The sequence below is a fragment of the Myotis daubentonii genome, chromosome 4 (genome assembly GCF_963259705.1).
Source record: "Myotis daubentonii chromosome 4, mMyoDau2.1, whole genome shotgun sequence".
Classification (NCBI taxonomy): Eukaryota; Metazoa; Chordata; class Mammalia; order Chiroptera; family Vespertilionidae; genus Myotis; species Myotis daubentonii.
In genome coordinates this window covers 91,697,060-91,718,062 of record NC_081843.1, presented here as the reverse complement: position 1 = coordinate 91,718,062, position 21,003 = coordinate 91,697,060, and the positions used below count along the sequence as shown (strand labels likewise).

The following is a 21,003-nucleotide window of genomic DNA, read 5'->3' as shown; positions in this document are numbered from 1 at the left end:
TGGGAAGGTAACAGTGGAAGAAGCAGAATTGCGCAGCAAACATCACACGGGCTTGGGAATCAGACAGGCCTGGGTCTCCTGCTTAGCAGTCATGGGAACCTGGGCAAGTGAATCAATATTTCTGAGTCTCAGGCTCTTCTTCTGTAAACAGTTCTTAGGGCTTACCTACTCAAAAGCGAACTCAAAACTTGGCCAATATTATTTTATTTGCTATTGTTTTCTTAATTGAAACATAATTTAAATAATACAAAATTCGCCATTTTAAAGTGGATATATCTAATTCTACTTTACTTGAAGTGGATATATCTAATTCACCACTACCTAATTCCAGAACATTCCCAGTATCTCCTCCCCGCCCTCCCCAAAAAAACACCCCTGTGCCTATTAGCAGTCAGTCCTAATTTTCCCCTCCCCCTAGTTCCTGGCAACCACTAATCTACTTTCCATCTTAATGGGTTTGCCTATTCTGGACATGGGCAATTAGTGGAATCATATAGGTGGTCTGGCATCTTTCACTCAGCATGTTTCCAAGCTTCACCTAAGTGGTAGCATATACTTCTTAGTTTTATTGCCAAGTAATATTCCATTATATGGATGTACCACATTTTGTGTATATATTCATCAGTTGATAAAAATTGGGGGAAATTACCATTGTTTTACACGGTTGGGCCAAAGGCAGGACTTTGGGCATCTAATTCTCAACCTGGTCCTGTTTTTACTACTGCCTAACTTCTGTTTTTCCATAACATCTGAGTACAGTATATGCATTGTTTTCATAGTAGTGGTTTGCTCAAAGAAACCCTTACAAGCTGGCCAACCGCTGTTAGGATTTTATACCTTTACAAGAATTTTTTCTAATGTGAGAAAAGAGACCACGACAATCCAAGGAAATAAAATCTAAACACTGTAGAAAATTTATGCTGAAAACCAGGTTTCATTTTCTTTACTAAACTCCAGTGGACTGGTCTTTATACCTCTTCCTCCCACTGTATGTCACAGAACAGTCTGAGTCTTATATGATATCTTTTATCTACCTGGGTTTTATGTGTAAGTTCATTACCATGGATTATAGCCTAGGATCAAAGAGAGTTTCTATTAGCTTCGGTTGATGGTTAAAGGCCCTTCTATTTTGTTCATTTTACTCCATGGCAAATTCAGAATTATTCTCTTCTTCAGTTAGGTAGTCACTGTCATTGCATTAGGTATGGGGAGTATATGCCTCTGGCCATTTTAAACACAGCTGGTCATCTTTCCTTACCACCTGGCCCCCTCCCCATGCACTAACTGCCCCAGCTCGCAGGGCTGACTTCAGGCCTAGAAGGAGTGTAGCTGAGTTGGTATACTTGGGAAAGTTCTGTTTTTCACTGATTGAAGATGAAGGCCTCTCCTTGGTGGGCGCATGAAGACCAGCAGCAGGTCTGACTCGTTAAGGAGTTGGCTGTTGACACTGTTTGCAGGGGAACCGGTGATGTGTAGAATGTGGCAAGGTTCCAGTGGCAAAGGCATGTCCCTGGGTTCATCTGGGGTTCATGCTTCCTTATCTTGGATGGCGCGGGTAGAGGGTCCAGCCCAGCCTGGTTTCCTGACTTTGAGCAAGTATTTTCTTTGCTGAAGCTTCAATGACTTGGTGTGATCACCGCTAATTACTCATCTCATCTGATGTTCTGTTTTCTTATTATCCTTTAAGATCTGGAGTAATATTGTGTGTTGGGCTTCATGTGCTTTGTCTCGTTTACATTATTTCCTGCTTCTCTGTGTTTGGCAGCCCTGAAATACATGAAAAAGCAACTGAGCTGGCCCTTCTTTGCTTCAAGCTAAGGGTCCCTCTTTCCTCCCACTATTTCTGGTTCACACAGTTTGCACAGCCTTTCTGTCCTGGTCCCTGGGTCTGTGCTGTCCACTTTATCAGTGTTCCTTTTCATGCGAGGCCCGGACTGGGAGTGATGGCCCACGTGTGCTGTGGACAATCCAGACTAGACCATTACCAAGAAACGAGCTGACACCCCTTTAATGCGGGACACACATGCCAGTGCTTATTGCCCGTTGCATCTCGATACCAGCCAACACCACTCCACCCCCCGCCTTCTTTTTCCTTTAACTGCTGTGAGGCAGAGGTTCCTGTTGTTGTGCTGTTGATTTTTTGATCGTAAGAGCAAAGCTTTGCATTTCCCCCAATCTATTTTACCCCAGGAGCTTGCAGTGTTACTACATCAGAACCGTATGAATGGGCGGCTGGGATAATTCTGATGCAAGAAATTGCTGAGTGGAGGATTCCTTTTTAATTTAACGGTGTGTTAGGATTGGCTCTGTTAATAGGAACATCCTTCTCTGATTACCTATCCTAGGGTCCTTTCATTAGTAAGTTCTAGTTCACTTGGTTTTTCTGCTTTGTTTTGGAGTCCTTTTTAGCATCCACAATTATATAGATTAAAAGAATGAAACGAGTGTTAAGTCTCCATCTGCTTAATCGCATGGGTCCTGTGTGGGGCACTGAGTGTGCCCACCACTGCACTGAGAGGGCCGCTTGGAGGATCCTAACCACTCCTTTGTTTGTGTTTGCGGCAGTTACCTGGCTGAGCAGTGCTGGAATGGCGGCTTTCTCTACCTGATCATGCTGCGCCGCTTCAAGCACAAGGTCCACTCTCCTTACAGCAGCAACAGTGGCAACAGCTCGGAGCCAGGACAGACACCGACTTTGGAGCTGGGTGACCGAACCGTGAAAAAGGGGAAAAGAACAAGAAAGTTTGGAGTCATTTCCAGGCCTTCTATCCACAAGGCCACTGAAGAATCCAAGAGCCACACTGGCTGTGAGCTGGACAATGGCCCCATCTCTGAGCTGGACAATGGCCCAGACCCAGAACTTGGAAATGGCCATGCCTTTCAGCTAGAAAATGGCCCAGACTCTCTCAAGGAAGTGGCTGCATCCCATCTAGACGGGTCTGAAGTGGACAGAGGGACAGAGCCTAGAGTTCCAAAGACAGACACTCCTCTGCCCACAAGCAATGATAAATGCCACTTCTCAAAATCAGGGAAAACGGACTTCCAATCAAGTGACTGCCTGGCGAAGGTAAGGTTTGGTTTGATTGCAGAACCTGAATTGTAAAAGTAATGTTTTTTAGAAGTTGCTTTTTTAAAGCTTAGAAAATATGTCTAAGGTGAACTTACATTTAGAAGCCAACACATTTATTAAGATAAATGATCAGCGGACATAGCAATAACAACCAAAAGTCCAAGTCATTTCATCCCACTTAAATAGAGAGCAAGTTGAGTGATCCTAAGTGGAAAATGCAAGCCTTCTGTGGAATAATTTGAGTCATATGAGGCCCAGATGAAGTACTTGAACTGCATCATTATTTATCACTGCTGTCACCAGGAGAATTGCCACTGCGAGGCCAAGAATTCCTGGTGGCAGTTGATAGCATAAATATCCGAGCCTCGGTATTACACAGGAAGGATGTCCAGCATGCAGGGAAGCATCTGCTTTTATTTTTAACACTTCAGAACCAGTGACGTTTTCATGGGATTGTGTTATTACACTGCCGAATTCCAGCGAAGTTTAGGAACTTCACAAACATCTCTGATACTATGATATCCAGCTGTGATGGTCAGGGCTGGTCTTACTACCTAAAGGCAAAGCAGATGTGGTATATTCTGAAGGGCCTGTTTCTAGCCTCAAATGATCTCCCCTGTTGTATCCAGCTCTCTCTTGTAAGTTACATTTCTGTAGGCTGAGCATGCTCTTTCCAAGAATCCTCTTGGCAGATACTCCTGTGGATTTTTTTTTTAATACATTTTTATTGATTTTAGAGAGGAAGGGAGAGGGAGAGAAAGATAGAAACATCAGTGATGATAGAGAATCATTCATCAGCTGCCTCTTGTACACCCCCTTCTGGTGATCGAGCCTGCAACCTGGTCATGTGCCCTTGACTAGAATCAAACCCGGGACCCTTCACTCCAAGGTCAACACTCTGTCCACTGAGCCAAACCAGCTAGGTCTCCTGTGGATTCTTTTTTTTTTAAATATATTTTTATTGATTTCAGAGAGAGGAAGGGAGAGGGAGAGAAAGATAGAAACATCAATGATGAGAATCATTGATCAGCTGCCTTCTACACACCCTCTACTGGGGATTGAGCCCGAAACCTGGGCACATGCCCCCGACTGGAATCGAACCCGGGACCCTTTAGTCCGCAGACCAATGCTCTACCATTGAGCCAAACTGGATAGGGCTCCTGTGGATTCTTTTTTATTTATTTATTTTTTAGTTAAGGTATTACAAATGTGTCCTCATCCCCCCCATTAACCCCCAACCTCCCCCCCACACACAAACTCATGCTCCCATCCCCCTGTTGTCCATGTCCATTGGTTTGGCTTATATACATGTATACAAGTCCTTCAGTGGATCTCTTCCCCTTACCCCCGCCCTCCCCTACTTTCCTTCTGGGGATTGATAGCCTGATCGCTGTTTCTCAGTCTTTGGGTCTGTCCCTTTTCATCAGTCTATGTTGTTCTCTATAATCCACAAATGAGTGAGATCATGTGGTATTTATCTTTCTCTGACTGGCTTATTTCACTTAGCATAATGCTCTCCAGTTCCATCCATGACGTTGCAAAAGGCAAGAGTTCCCTTTTTTTTACCGCAGCATAGTATTCCATTGTGTAGATGTACCACAGTTTTCTAATCCACTCATCTGCTGATGGGCACCTAGGCTGTTTCCAAATCTTAGCTATGGTGAATTGTGCTGCTATGAACATAGGGGTGCATATATCCTTTCTGATTGGCGTTTCTGGTTTCTTGGGATATATTCCTAGTAGTGGGATCACTGGGTCAAATGGGAGTTCCATTTTTAGTCTTCTGAGGTAGCTCCATACTGTTCTCCTCCTGTGGATTCTTAATGAAGCTATAAGATCCTAAGTGGTTCCTCATTGGTGTCTTCTCCGACTAAAGAGGCACCCTAGTGATGGGAGAAAGAGTTGGAAAGGTGGAAAATGAGCCCAGAGGGAAGTATCCAGTTCAGCTTTGTTGGGATGTGGAACCCTATGAATGAATGTAATTTAAAGGCTGTTTTATGTATATTTCTGCAATTGTAGCCAATCTGTATAATGGGTTGAGAATAATCAAAATAACCCTCTCTTAATGGACCACATTCCTTCATTTGAGGAGCCGGGTGATTGTCTTAAAGCCTTGCACCGAGGGAGGTATCTTTGTGGATGGAATGTGTAAACAGATTAGAAGAAAAATCAATGTTTCTATCAATGACTTTTCTACCAAGTTATGCTCTCCCAAAAAAGGATGAAGGGCAAAGAAAATATTATAAGCCCCTCCCCCAAAATTAAGGTCAATAAACATACAGTCCCTCCCCCATCCAAAAGTAGAATCTATATATATAAAAGGTTAATATGCAAAGTGTCCCCTGGGGAGTTCGACTGGGAGACCAGGAGTTCGATCACTCACTATGACATGCACTGATCACCAGGGGGTGGCATGGAATGAAGGCCCTGGCCAGGAGCCGGGGAAGGAAGGTCCCAGCTGGCAGCCGAAAGGCCCCTATCAGCCCTGATCGCTGGCCAGGCCTAGGGACCCTACCTGTACATGAATTTCATGCACCGGGCCTCTAGTATTCCTATAAACCTTTTATAAGCCAAAATGGCCTAAAGCAAAGTAGCAATTCCTACTAATTGATATGGAAACATTTTTTTTTTCATTCCCTGGCCCCCAAAATAACCTACCAAATCATACAAATAACACACAAAATCTAAAATAGCATTAGCATATTAAAAGCAGTGCCGTTCTCGCTACTCCGGGTGCACACTGCCTCTGTAACCGCCCCTGGAAAACAAGCACTAGACACTATTTTCTCTCTTTTTCATAAAAGCAAAAATTCTCTTTGGATTTCTTTCAGTGAGTGCAAACAGGTCTGCTGTAGGCCTTTTGTAAAAGCATAGTGTCATAACATGAACTTTAGAAAAAGCAGGTAACGCCTGTGTTATAATACAGGGTGTCCCCAGAAATGTATACATATTTTGAATGATTATAAATTCAGTTCGTTTTCAAAAATTAAAAGAATCTACAGAAATGAATAATTTTTTGTCAACACCTGTTTTCAAACTGATGCCTGTTCTGGTCCTGGCACTGCTGATACCATGTAGCAGTGGAATCGCAAACATCAAGAATCATTTCGTTCAGTATTTGTGCACCCTCAGTTCGTCAACTGTTGCCGGTTTTGTCCGATAAACTTTATCTTTTATGTATCCCCATTAAAAAAATCTAGTAGATAAATTTTCTTTGTTCAAAGCGTAGTCTGGCTTCACCCATTATTTCAAATCAGTTAAATGTGAAAATTTAATGAGTTATCCGCTATTAAAATGTGTATACATTTTGGGGGCGGGGCATACCCTTGTATCCACACTTTGAATAATCATAAAGGCAGTGTTTGTACTTCAACTGCATTTTCAAACTTCTAGTAGCATTTTAGGATGAATTTCCTTTGTTCAAAGCTTAGTCTGGCCTTAACGAAACAAAGGAGCCATCAGCTGTTAAAGTGTGTATACACGTTTTAGGAACAACCTGTGTATTCCTTATCAATATGTACTATATTATGATAGGATTTCCCCCCAATGATTAGATTGTAAATATGTAGAAAGCCTAAGATGAAAAAAATAAGTTAGAGTATTGACATCTTTAATCATTTTGAAGGCTTAAGGTAGCAAAAATTTAAGGTCGACTCTCATACAATTTAAAGAGCAGGCTTTCATTTGTTGTAGGATAAGTGAAAATCATTTGAAATGCTCCTAAAAGAAAGAAAAACACAAAACTTTTCAGAAAGTACCACCCTCTGCTCATCTTTTAAAAATATATATATTTTTATTGATTTTAGAGAGAGGAAGGGAGAGGGAGAGAGAGATAGAAACATCAATGATGATGAGGGGGAATCATTGATCGGCTGCCTCTCTCACTGGGGATCGAGCCCACAAACCAGGCATGTGCCCTCACCCGGATTTAAACCGTGACCTTTTTGTTCCTAGGTCAACATGCAACCACTGAGCCACTCTGGCTGGGCCTCTGCTCATCTTAATTAAAGACAAATAACATAAAATTGAATTTCTGCATTAGACTACTTGAAGAGTACAACTATCAGCGTACCTGACGTTTGCACTCAAGGTCATATATCCAAGAAAATACAAAGAAAATGGTGGGGGAAAAACAAACTTGATCTATTGCTGTTGGGGCATTTTTTTTAAAGCCATATGCCTATAGAAAGGAGAGAGTTGCCAGCTGGAATTAGCATTCTTCATCCCTGTCCATAATCTATAGACTTTATTACTGACTCTTGGTCTTGGAAAGTCAAAATATTCTTAGACACGAATATTTTAGCACCCTTTTCAACCCCCAAAAGTGTCATCATTAGATACATTTATCCAAAAATTGATAGAAGTGGCTCCCCCCGCGCCTCCCCGCCCCCATTCAGATAGTACCCATTGGAACCAGTAGATCTTCACAGAAGGTTACTTAGGTCCTTGGACTGGGTGGATTTTTATTTTTTACTCCAGAATGAGCCCAAGGTCGTGCTAAAATGGAATTTCCAGAAAAAAAACAAAAACTAGCTATTTGCCTCTTAAGCCTTTCAGGGGGAAAATTCCATCCATTTGAATAATGGGAGATTAAACATGTCAGAACTGTTCCGTTTCTGCTTTATTAATGATTTAGTATATCTACAAAGACTTAATAAATTACAGAGAAGGCTTATAGTGATCATTCAGACCACTTTTAATTGTCAGGTGCTCCTTTTTCATAGTCTGTTATTTGTTACTGATTTTTATATACTTTTATATCCTGTATCCCAGAGCTGTAGGAAAATGTTTTCTCTAACAAAAAAAAAACCTATTTTATATGGTTCTATAAAAAATTAACACATAATGATAAGGATGCAACCAGATTCGTTTTTAAAAATACAAAAGTTAGCCCTAGCCGGTTTGGCTCACTGGATAGAGCGTTGGCCTGGGGACTGAAGGGTCCCAGGTTTGATTCCGGTCAAGGGCGTGTACCTTGGTTGCAGGCACATTCCCAGTAGGGGGTGTGCAGGAGGCAGCTGATCGATGTTTCTCTCTCATTAATGTTTCTAACTCTCTTTCCCTCTCCCTTCCTCTCTGTAAAAAATCAATAAAATATATATTTTAAAAATACAAAAGTTGGGCCCATCATCTAAAACATAAAGATCTCCTAGGACATAGATAAGCAGTTTTAGAAATGTGTTCAGTGACTTATTCCGTCTAGTAGAGATCATTACTCACCCAAGGTGCCGGTTTTTGCAAGCCTGTTTAGACCTATGTGTATTTTTGTAATGCTGCATGGTAAAAACCAGTACAACCAAAGGTAGTCACTTAACAGAAACGATCCTACCCTTTGCCAGGCAGGTGAGTTTATTCACCGCTGGCGCATGTGTCCCTGGAACCTTTGTCTTCCCCTAGTACTTGTAACCTGCCCTATACAGCACCACACCTTCCTTAGGCCTCTAGCAGACTTCAGGAAGGTCTTCCTCTTCAGGGCAGGATGGGAAACTCAGGAGAGGACATGCAGGACGTCTCCCGGGTGGTCCCTGGTGTTTGCAGCAAGCAGAAGCGGCATTGGATGATCCTCTTCTAGGAAGCCCCATGGTCACTGAGTGAACTTGTGTGCTACATGGTAGTGTCTCCTAAGTCCGTGTCTGCACCTTCACCTCTCTCCTGAGCCCCGAGTTTCTACCAATTGCCTGCAGGATGTCTCTATCTTGGTTATTTCACATCATGCCTAAACCTCAGTGCATCCCTTCCCACACCGCTAAGTCTGCTCCCGGCGTTCCAGGTCTCACCACCCACAAGCTGCCCAAACCAGAAACCTGCCTCAACTAGTGACCACTCATCCTGGTTTGCACAGAACTTTCCCTGGTTTTGCAATGACAATCCCATGTCCTGGAAAATGCCTTTATCCCAAGCTGGGGACAGTGGTGTCCTGGAGTCAGCTGAAATGCTGCCCTCTTTCTGACACCTTGTCCACTCAATCACGGAGCCCTGCCAACTTCTGCTTCCTTTAGGATCTCCCTGCTCACCCCACTTCTCTTTCCTCCACTCCCACAACCTTAGGTCGGGTCAGGCTGCTTTCATGTCTCGTCTGGGCGGTCACAGTAGTCTCCTACCCCTCTCATTGTCCCCACTCTCATCGCATCATCCACTGTCCCCACTGCAACCAGAGGGCACTTCATTGTGCATGCACTGGCAGGCCCGAGTACACTACCACTTAAACACTTCTGACGGGTCTACTTGCCTTTGGGGTAACAGCCAAGCATCTTGGCTTGCATAGTACGTGAGGCCCAGCATTATCTGATCCCTCCTTAACTCTCTGCCTCCTTGATTTGGGCTGGGTGAGTTATCATTGTTGTTGTTGTTTTAGTTTTTGTTTTCCCAAAAGGCTATGCTCACTCTTGACTGTGAGCCTTTGCAGATGCTGCTCTCGCTATACTGTCTTCTCCCTTCCCCAATGTAGCTTAGCTTCTACCTTTCTTGGAAACCAAGCACAATAACACCCTCTCAAGGAGGGTCCATAACACCCCTGTTAACTGCCCCCATCTTCAGACATCTCTCTGGGCTCCTGCAGTACTCCCTGCTTATCTTCATCAATGCATGAATCCCACGTATTCCAAATACCATTTGGCTATGTGTTCCCAATAGACTTTAAGGGCAAAGACCTTATTTATCTCTCTGTCCTAGCTCAGTGCCTTGCACCTGTAGGTGCTCTGTAGCTATCCTATATAATAAAGAGGTGATGTGCAAATTGACCATCATGTCCTCACACAAGATGGCCGCCTCCATGTGTCCACAAAATGGCCGGCAGGAGAGGGCATTTAGGGGTGACCAGGCCAGCGGGGGGGGGGGTAGTTTGGGGCAACCAGGCCTGCAGGGGAGGGCAGTTGGGGTGACCAGGCCTGCAGGGGAGGGCAGTTGGGGGTGACCAGGCCTGCAGGGAATGGCAGTTGGGGGCGACCAGGCCTGCAAGGGAGGGCAGTTGGGGGTGACCAGGCAGGCAGAGGAGTGGTTAGGCATTGATCAGCCTGGCAGGGGAGTGGTTAAGGGGGTGATCAGGCAGGCAGGCAGGCAGGCAAGCAGTTGGGAGCCTGCAGTCCCGGATTGTGAGAGGGATGTCCAACTGCCGGTTTAGGCCCGATCCCTCTGGGGTCCCAGATTGGAGAGGGTGCAGGCCCCCCAGTGCACGAATTTCGTTAACCGGGCCTCTAATTAGTTAATAAAGGCGCCCAAGAGCACCAGGCCTGAGAGATGGACCCGAGTTCCAGCCCAGCTCTCCAGCTGCCATGTCCTTTCTCTGAGCTTCCACCTTCTCACCTCAGCATTTTGGTCTGATGACTAAGGGATGGCCACTTTGACATTGTGATCACACATTTCTTCATAGCTTACAGACTATTCTAAATAAGAAGGGAGAAGCAAGCAGTCTCAGAATAGGATTATAATCAGAGCCAGAATTTTTACTGCAGTGAAATTCTAGTTGGGTGATGTGTCTTCTCACATTTGGGGCAAAGATGCTGTTGTAAAACTTTATTTTGGGTTCCAGAAGAAGATGAGGTCATTTAAATGCTGCCAAGACAGCTCCCTTTAATGTGCCAACCTGTTTGGTAAACAAACCCCCTGTTTGCCTCCATGAAGAGGTGCACGTGTATGCTCACACAGTCCTTGGCGCTTAATAGAATAGGTAGACTTCTGGCGGCATTCATGCAGGAGTCCATAGCGTCCAGTATTGTGGTTTGGCTTTTTCTCACCAGACTGACAAAGTCTCGCTGCCCTTTAAGCCCATGTGAAGGGAACCGCAGCCTGAGCCATCTGTCTAGACAGGATCTGTTTCAGAACTCAATTGTGTCTACAGCTGGATCAGTGTTCACACGCTGAACATTGGCAAACACGCAGGTCTCGCATCTGAGTGAGCCTCTTAATGTCAGTCTCAATAACTTCTGGAGAACTGTAAGATTTGTGGATAAACATCTTAGAACTGTTAATTTCATGGCATTTATGCATATTGTTATGTGTGAGGCACTGTTCGAGTTGTTAGAACCCATTGGTAAATGAGAGACAAGGTTCCCGTGGCATTTATCACATGGAAGGAGCCACAAGCAATAAATAAGCAAATAAAACAAATGAGAAAGTTAGATGGTGACGAGTTCTATAAATGAAACAAAACAGGGTGAAGTGAAAGGTGGTGGCTGGGCAGTGTCATGGGTGGGGGGCTCACTGATACTGGATATTAGCAAAGACCTCATTAAAGAGGCAGTGTTTGAGCTGAAGAGTGTCAAGAAAGGGTAGCCCAGGAAATCTGGGAGCAGGATGTTCCCAGTGAGCAGCCAGCACATGCAGCTGCCCTAAGGCAAGGATGATAATGTTCCAGGAGCAGAGGAACTGAAGCACAGTGAGTGATGCGGAGAGCACTAGGAGGTGGCTCGGGAGATGTGGGCAGGGCTAGATTACAAAGAGTGGTGTATGCCATCACCAGGAGCTAGCCTCATTCTAAGGGAGCTGTTGAAAGGTTTAAGCTGAGTGCATCATGACTTTTTTTTTTGAAAGTTCACCCCAGTTGTGTAATGGAGAGTAGTGGGTTGTAGAGATGAAGAATTAAAAAAGAAGGACCAGATTGGAGACTATTGTGATAACCCAAGGTAAAGATGCTCTGGCTTTGACAGGATGGTGGCAGGGAAGAGGGGCAGAAGGAGATGGATGTGGGTTTATTTTGCTCGTAGAGCTTACAGATCTTGCTCGTGGTTTGGGTTAGGGAGTAGAAGTAGGAATCAGAGATAACTCGTGGGCTTTTGGGTAGTGTATCCTGTTTATCTTGAGGAGATGCTAGTATTTTTCCCATTGAGATAGGTAAGTCAGGAGTTGGGGGAGGAGAATCCTGTTTTGACCATACTGAAGTGTGTATAAGATACCCAAGAGGACGAACTGTAAGGAGGCAGTAATAATATTAATAATACTTAGTATTATCATATTTAAGTTGGCCAGTTGGTTGTTGGCCAGTACCAGCTTTTGCCAAATAAACTTCAAACACTGATTTTATTTTTAACTGAGCACTGCTTTCAGCTATAGGCAGATAAATTTAATGCCATACTGACAGTTGTACAATTGAGACTGATAACATCTGCCTCTTCCTGTCTCTGCCTTCCTTTGTGTACCTCTGAACTCCTGATTAGATGACCAAGAAATTCCAAGGCAAGGAAACTTGCATTGCTTTCTGTGACCTCTCTCCTTAGAGTTCCTACTTTCAATTATTGAAAAACAAAATAGCCCTCGCCAGTTTTTGCTCAGTGGATAGAGTGTCAGTCTGTGGACTGAAGGGTCCTGGGTTCGATTCCGGTCAAGGCTACGTGCTCGGGTTGCAGGCTCGATGCCCAGTGGAGGGCCTGCAGGAGGTAGCCGATCAATGATTCGCTCTCCATCATTGATGCTTCTATCTCTCTTTCTCCCTCTCCTTTCCTCTCTGAAATCAATAAAAATATTGTTTTAATATTTTAAAATAAAATATTTTAAAATAAAATAATTTAAATAAAATAATTTAAAATAAAATAAACAAAATATGTTATTGGATAAAAGGGTGAGGGGTGGTGTGTTTCTTGACTGGTATAGCTAAAGACTATATTACAGACTGGTCTTTTCTGCCCTCTGAAGCCATTTTTATTAGACATGTATTTTATTTTGCTTTTAACTCGTGTGGGGCAGGGGCAGGAGTATGAAGTGAGGGTGTGAAGTGAGTGTGTGGGTGCTTTTGACAAAAAGTGTGTTTAACTTTCTGTCAAGAATACATGAGGCTATTCTTTCTCAGTTATCATAGTTTTGCATGTTTCTTATCACAAGTCCTATTTCTGAAAGGATTTAAAAATCTAGTATTGTCACACCACCTATGAGGCATACCTAACGTGTTCTTGGACACGTTAACAAAAGAACAGTAGGGCAGGGGAAATGGTGGTGTAACTAGTGGGGATGGATAGGCTTTTACTAATTTGGGCTAAAACCAAATGAGTTTTCAAATTTCTAGACTCTCATAGGGGTCCCTGTGGCTCTTGGGAAAGAGCTCCATGGCTTTTCCTACTGGGAGAGGGCAGAGCACTGTCCCACACCTCTAAGACTCCGGAAGCCATTGGCATATCTTCCAAGGAAAAATCAAGTCAGGTCACTGTCTGCTCTAGCTTCTCAACTGCGTCGTGAGGCCCAGGGAGGCAGCCACAGGCTGCCCCATGTGCTGGTGTGGGATGCCCAGTGAGCCAGGACAACAGAGAACCAGTGTGTCCCTGAATTTGTTCCCTCTGAGGCCATCCATCTGATAGGCCACAGGCTCTCATGGCCTGGAAGCGTTGAAAGTTGCCATCCTTCTGGTAGCACTGATTCTCAAGGATGTTTCTTGAATCATTGGAGCTAAGTGAGACGTTGAGGGCCAGGGAGGCTGTTTCTGAATGAGGAAGAGAGAAAGGTGTTCCAGAGGTCAGAGGCAACAAACCAAAAACTGTGGAATCCTAAGTGAACTGATGGGATGATATAGAGATTGTTGACAAGTTCATGAACTGCTGTGGTAAGCCAGTGACTTCTGAAGTTACATTTGGCCAGACAGGCTTCGTGTGTCTGTGGTGAGCCAATGAAGGAGACAGTTGGCACCCACTTGCATGTTGCCGGGGTAATGGAGCCCCACTGAGCAGCACTAGAAAAAGTTAGGATCCAACAGGTCTCTGTCTGGTAATAATTTCCCCAGACATTCCTATTGCTGCACATCAGTGACCGTTTAGCATCTGTTTTTTTACTATTGCATAAAGTTTCATTTTAGTTTCTGACAGTATGTATTTCAGATTTTCTAAATGCTTCACATTCCTTCTCTTTTGCCAGCAGCTTGAATGGGCAGATTGCCTATTTCTAGGGGGATGATGGCTTTGTCCATAGGGGACCTTAATGGTTCCATTGGACCTTCATGATGGATGAAGAAAGCAGATGAAGAATGCATTGGGACCCATACCCATGTGTCTAGAGCTAAAAAGAACTGTAGGTGTGAGCCCAAATAAGACTCAGAATAAACCACCGGGGCAGGTTTTGCTTTCTTTTCTCGGAATAGCTAAGTAGCTGAGGGAACTCAAACACTTTGCAGTGGGAATATGTTTGTGTCCTTGGAGTGAAATGAGAAGTCCCTGGGGAATGAACGAACTGAATCAGAAAGGCTAAGTGATTCTCAAGGATGTTTCTTGAATCAGTGGAGCTACTAGTAAGTGAGATGTTGAGGGCCAGGGAGGCTGTTTCTGAATGGGGAAGAGAGAAAGGTGTTCCAGAGGTTAGTAGTCCAGAGGACTTAGAGACCTTTATTCGTTTTTTTAAGAGGATAAATTTTTGTGACTTGGAGAATTTTTTAAGGTATTGAAAGAGTGTATATACCAATGTCTGTAGAAGTTGATAACAAATTCATCAACTAATTTACTGTTTTGGTTTCTCCTATCAAAGATCTCATTTACTGGTGTATGTTCTAAGGAAGTTTTAGATTCAATTCAATGTGATATTTTTAACATATATGCAGATTTCACTACTATAAGTAATATTTGATTACCTGTCAACATTTATTATGTACCTAGAATGGGGAACTAAGGGTTGGGATCATTGCCACCTATTTCCATAAATATCTCATTTAACTTTAGTAGTAAACCTGAAATATTAATAATTATCCCCACTTTAGAGGCAAGGAAACCGATGTTTTTAGGCATCAGGTGATTTCAGAAGCACTAAGTGGCAGAACTGGGCTCAGTGTAGTGGAAGTCTTATGGCGCCAGGACCTAGCTTGTCTCCCTTTCATCTTCCCTTATTAATTACTAGCTGTGTACACAGTGGTATCTGGGTTTCAGGCACAAGCAGCTTCGCTTAGCAGGATCCTGCTCAGGGAATTCAATAATCAGTCCTGCTGTGCTGTCCAGTATCATAGCTGCTAGCCATTAAATTAAGTAGGTGGCTATTTAATTTAAATTAAATGAAGTTTAAAATTCATTGTGTCAGTTGCCTCTCACACTTCAAGCACTGAATAGCCACCTGTGGCTGGGACTCCAAGTTGGATGGTGCAAACATAGGCCATTCCCATCATCAGAGAACATTCTATTGGACAACACTGCCAGCGAGACTTGTTCCAATCCACAGCATTTTGTCTCCTGTGGTCACCTGCGATGCCTGTTGAAAAGTGATGAGTATTAGACATGATCCAACAGCTCCCCTCTCCTGCCTCAGTGCTGTGCATCTGTCTGTGTACTTCATGGCGTGCTCACTTTTTCTTCCAAGGAGGAAGTTGGCCGGATATGGAAGCTGGAACTGCTTAAAGAATCGGATGGGCTGGGAATTCAGGTTAGTGGAGGCCGAGGATCAAAGCGCTCACCTCACGCTATCGTTGTCACTCAAGTGAAGGAAGGAGGTGCCGCTCACAGGTGACTAGTTAACTCTCTTACTTTCTCTTCCTCCTTATCCTCTCCCTTCCCTGTCCCTGGGCCCTGGGACTTCCACTTGGTCAAAGCACTGGCCATTACAGTTCACAAGGGTTATGCTGGAGCACAGAGGGACATCAGGCCTGAGTGGTTCTATTTAAACCTACCTCTGAGCACAGGAAGTGGCTAATTGCTGGGGATATTGTAGGCTCCCCAAACCATCAAGGAGAAATGGGATTTCTTTCTAGTCCACTTTGTGTTCCAAGCGAATGTTACTTATCCTAACTTTTGGATGCCAGTCATATGTGGTTTCTTATCCAGACTGTGCCAGATAACAGAATACCACATCCTGACATCCTAATTTCCAGAAGACAGTGGCTAATGACTTGGGAAAGTGATTGGTTTTAAATTTGACCACAGTTCACATGTGGTGTCAGGACTCTACGCACACGTATATACTCGTATCTCTGTCCTGCAAATGTGACGGGGAAAAAGTAAATGTGAACCTTTCTCCTTGTAACCTGAAAAAAATTCATACCTCAAAACTTTTCCAGTCTGAACAATCATCTGCAATAGGAAGAGGGACAGTGCTTAGGCAGAGCTCATACAAAAAAAGAAAGTCCTGTTGTAATTACAGGGATGTAGCGGTCCCCTTGCCATGCTAGCTCATTGCTACCTTATACAGTAAATCCTCTCTTAACATCGATAGGTGCTGCAACTTTAAGCAGAACAATGTATAACAAAGCCAGTTTTACCATAGGCTAATTGATGTAAACACGAGTTAAGTTCCTACAGCACCTCGTAAACATTTTAATGAAACGATGTTGAATGAAATGTTATTCAAGGACTTGCTGTACATAAGGCATCTACTGTTTGCAAGACACGGTGGGGTATGTGCATGTTGCATGCCCACATGTATACAGTAGGCATATAGAGTTTCACCGGTGAGGAAGGTGAATGTAGTGTTCTGGAATTTATATTGTTCAGCCAGGTACCCTGATACTGAGGGAGATATGACAAACCCGAACAGTATTGGCCTGTCCAGGGCCAAGAGGGCACTCAGAAGTAGATCTCATGAGGTGGAGTTGAAGGAGCTGAAGGTTATTTAGTATAAAGAATGCAAAACTAACAAGAGAACCAGGGTACAGACTAGCAAAGTGTTTCCTGCTCAGCAGTCCTCTAACTAGAAAGTAGGCTAATAAAGTAGAGATAAGATTTACTACACTTGTCATTTATCTGTGTGACAGTAATTATTGAAGAATGAAGCTCGTTTTTATCCAGGAGAGCATCATTAAATTCCCAAATGATGTATGCTTTAAGTAACTCCCATTGGGTAGCCGTTTTCCCACTAATCCTAGGCCTTAGGTTCGAGTCTGTCTTTGGAAAGTTGGCAATTAGGAAATTCCTGTGCCCAGAGATAAGCTTACATAGAGCTGTTCTTGTCTGTTTTCTCTGTGAGCTGTTTATAGTGGGTTTCTCATTTCTCTTCACCCTTAGCTGGGAGTTGTGTGTGTGTCTGTCTGTCTATCTGCTTCTGGGGTGTTTAGTTCACATGTGGGCATTCTGGTCAATAACAGGAGAGCAAGATGGAATGAAAGAGGGAAACGAATAAGGGGATGGGAATAGGGATGATCTCGGTGGTGCTGTGGTTAAGTCAATCCGGGAGTTTCTCAGCCTCACAAGATTTCCTGTCCCTTATTTAGCAATGAAGATGAAAAATGTCTGGCTCCTTTGGGATCATGGGAGACCAGACCCTTGGGGGGTTCAGTTGGAACCCACGAGACTATTGATGTACCATGAAGGGGCCTGCCCAACCTTCTGGCAGAGTATGCCTCCCCAGACCCTTGACTCACCCTAGGGGAGCCAGTTCCCATGACAACTGTGCCCCTGCCAGCCCAGGGAAGAAAGCTCTGAGTCAGCTGTAATTTAATTGAAAGAAAAGAAAGACGTAGAATATTTGCACACCTACGTTTGTAAACCAGTCTGATACCTGCAACAGCAATAGATTAGTTTCTTTCTTCATTTTTGTGTTCATTCTTCTGATGAAGCTTGGCTCTAGGGACACAGGATGAAAAGGAGCTGAGAGACTTTATCCTCAAGGTCCTACAATCCTGTGGGCAGGCGGAGGTGGACAGACACATGCAGTGTGGTGTCCTAGGTGCCACAGAGGAAATCTGACCAGGGGTATGCCACCTGGAAGAAAGAGGGCATGGGTTAGGGAAGGATGCCTTTGCTCTCTTTGCACTCAGCTCAATGAAACACTAAGGACTGAGTCCGAGGAAGGATGGCAAATAGGATTAAGAATGACTTGACTATCCTATAACCTTCAGGGCTGGCTTCCTCTATCATGGTCTCCACCCAAATGGGACATTTCATTGGCATTAATCCCACGCTACATGGTGGTGACTTCCGAACGTGCCTGTTTTGAGGTGACCACCTAAGATGACGGAGCATACTCCTCTGAGTGGGAACCTGGACTGAGCCAGACCAAAGCATAAAGCACTCCCATCCCAATGCTTCGGGTTGCCCCTGCCTCCTTTTAGCCTGGTTTTAACTTTCTTGTCACCACCCTCCCGGCTCCAGTACAATGTCCCTTCTCAGGCCCAGGATGTCTTGTTAAGGGAGTTTTCTCCCATCTCCGTTTCCTCAGGGATGGCAGACTGTCCTTAGGAGATGAGCTGCTGGTCATCAATGGTCACCTACTGGTCGGGCTGTCCCACGAGGAAGCTGTGGCCATCCTTCGCTCAGCCACTGGAATGGTTCAGCTGGTCGTGGCCAGCAAGGTAGGTAATTTTGTGCTTTTTTTGATATTTCCGATGGTGGTGTGAACTTGGAGCCCTCCCCAAGCACTATCCCCTGTAAGCGGGGGGGGGGGGGGGGGGTGTACAGGAGGCAGCCGATTAATGATGTTTCTCTCTCATCAATGTTTCTATCTCTCTATTCCTCTCCCTTCCTCTCTCTAAAAATCAATTAAAAACAACAACAACAACAGGTTTGCTTGCTACACCTGGACTGTGAGCAAGGCTGTAGTGAAAGAAAAGGAACAGAAAAAGAAAATTCCCTGTGCTGGAATATATCCATGGGGTTAATTTACTGAATCCACAGATTCATATTTAGGGAATGTTTAAGCCCTCTCATATATTCAAAATTCATCGGGGTTTTATGAAATGTGACTAGGGAGGGAGGAGTTTTAAAAACTTTACCTCTCCTTCTTTCTTCTTAGAAAATACTGACAAGAACTCTCTAAAAACTAGAGACCAGCAAACCCCCCAAAATTTGGAAAGTTTTTCCCATTCAACTTCAAAGGATGAATAGAACTGAGAATGCAAAAGCAAGATAACAGTGGGCAATGAAGCCCCCTTATAGGTCTGACCTTAATGGAGTCTGGTTCCATTTATTTTCATTGACCTTGAAAAGTTGTTCAAGGGCTGCATTTATTGCAAAGACATCATCCGTCTCCACTTTGACATTGTGATTCAATAAACAATCTGATCTCTCTCATGAACATATGCCAGTGAGATGAGTAGAGGGGAGAGGAGGATACGGTGGGTATTTGAGTTCTGTGCTAGGCCTGGGCCCACAGTGATGAGCAGAAATGGTGTTCAGTTTGGGGAACTCTCAGATAAGCGGGGGAGATAGACAAGTCATGCACTGCAAGGCAGTAACAGAAACAGTAAAAGACATTAGAGAAGAGAGGGGAAATGGAAGGCCTCCTGATGGGATCCAGGAAGGCCTGCGGGAAAGGGTACTCACACTTTGCCCAAGTAGGCCTTAGTCATGAGAGGATGGGTGGTCTAGGCAGAGAGGGCTGCTGGTAGAAAAGGCAGTGATAGGGCCAGGGACAGCCTGGGCATTTGGAAGTAAATGTGGCTGGAATGGAAGGCAAGATGGTGGGAGATGAGTTTGGAGAGCTGGGCAGAGGCCAGATCTCTAGGATGTTGTCCTCTTCAATGAGGGATTTAAACTGTATCCTGAAAGCAAGACAGGGGAGGGCATCAGAGGATCACAAGTTCAAGGATCTTAGATTAACCATAGAAACATTCATCTAAGAAACAGATTCTTCAGGGGGAAAAATGATTTGTGTTGAAATTGGGTGCACACCCCTGACATTTGAGGTAACCTTGCAAACCTGGAAGTGTGGAACATATGTTCCATATAGTGTTTAGGTTGGGAGCATGTGACCACCCATAGCCGCCTCTGCTGGTTTTCTTTGACCTTGACCTGGAACTGCTGGTGGCATCGTGTAATTCATGGACCTTTGTGTTCCCATAGGAAACCTCTGCCGAGGACCTCCTGAGGTTAACGTCTAAGAGTTTGCCTGATCTGACCAGCTCGGTGGAGGACGTATCCTCTTGGACTGACAACGAAGACCAGGAGCCAGACGGGGAAGAGGACGAAGGAACTGGCCCGTCCTCCACCCAGGGAGCTGTAAGTGCCTGCGGTTTCCCGGTGGCTCTGCTGGAGATGGAGTGCTGGGGCCAGGGATTAAAGCCTGAGATGGTGTGATAGGGACCAGGACGGCAAAGGACCGTGGTTGCATTTTTTTTTCTTTCTTTATTTTATGTTAGAATCTTCCAGAAAGACCTATGAGGGCAAGGCTTTTTGTTTAAGGAAAAAACATTGAAACTGGAAACACGATAAGAGAGCAACTGGGTGTTAAGTTCAGTGAGCATATCAATTGGTAGGATGCTTAATAATATATATACAAGGGTTTTATTGCTACTCTTGATAGAGTGTTTGAGGACTGTTGTTTGTGAATTTAAACTGAGACCGAATGATTCCTGGTTGAAAGTGGAATGTTAAAATAACACCATAACTCGTTCATGCAAAGTTGTATAGATAGGTCTTAAATTTTTAATCAAACCAGAACTCTTCATGGCGCATAGCTCTTCCTTACACAGCCTGGAGCCCATGTGGTCTACTCTTTAGGCGCTGCCCGGCACAGTTGGGAGGGCTCTCGGTTAACTGTGGCCACCGTGTGGCTCCGTGGTCTCTGCTTTGTATCATTTTCTGTTTAAACTCTCGTTAGCCCTTATTCCCCATCCAACCAGCCCCAGGCAGGGTGCTCCCTTTCTGCCATCTGGAACCCCTCAGAATTGCTTGGTCAGAGGCTCTCTCCAGGGGGGTTATACTAATATAAACTTCTGGTAGTACCCAGCTCCCATCATCACCAATGTCATTATCTCTTTTTAAAAAAGCTACCAATCAATCACATATGGTTTTATATGCTTACTAGAGGCCCGGTGCACGAAATTCGTGCAAGGGGGCTTAGCCCTTGCAGCTGCTGCTTGCATCGGTCCTCACAATCCTGGCTTGCCTCAGCCCTCGCAGCCCCGGCTTTGTACAGAAGGTTGTCCGGAAGGAGGTCCAAAAGGTCGTTCAGCTGACCGGTCTAATTAGCATATTACGCTTTTATTATTATAGATCATTGTGGTTTTTCCAAAGGAATTTCAATGCATTCTGCCCAACACACTTTACTTGGGGAACTTTAGGTGGCCTTTAAGTCTCACACCCGCAATCACCTTGGAGGCCACCTCA

The 21,003-nt window shown here is 44.4% G+C and overlaps 1 protein-coding gene across 15 annotated transcripts in view; it reads left to right on the top strand.

Annotated features, from left to right (window-relative positions):
- The window catches only part of PDZD2 (PDZ domain containing 2), a 327,541-nt gene that overhangs the window by 243,590 nt on the left and 62,948 nt on the right, over positions 1–21,003 (top strand). For 12 of the 15 annotated variants that reach the window (XR_009452690.1, XR_009452689.1, XM_059694710.1 and 9 more), the window contains 4 exons: positions 2,566–3,067; positions 15,326–15,468; positions 18,116–18,248; positions 19,738–19,893. Coding sequence is in view for 11 of the 15 variants with exons in the window: in XM_059694710.1 (XP_059550693.1) it covers positions 2,566–3,067; positions 15,326–15,468; positions 18,116–18,248; positions 19,738–19,893 (934 nt within the window). In the remaining 4 variants the exon portion in view is untranslated. Of the gene's footprint in view, positions 1–2,565; positions 3,068–15,325; positions 15,469–18,115; positions 18,249–19,737; positions 19,894–20,062; positions 20,131–21,003 lie in introns of those variants that run through there. The other 3 variants (XM_059694720.1, XM_059694724.1, XM_059694723.1) reach the window with 3 other exon arrangements.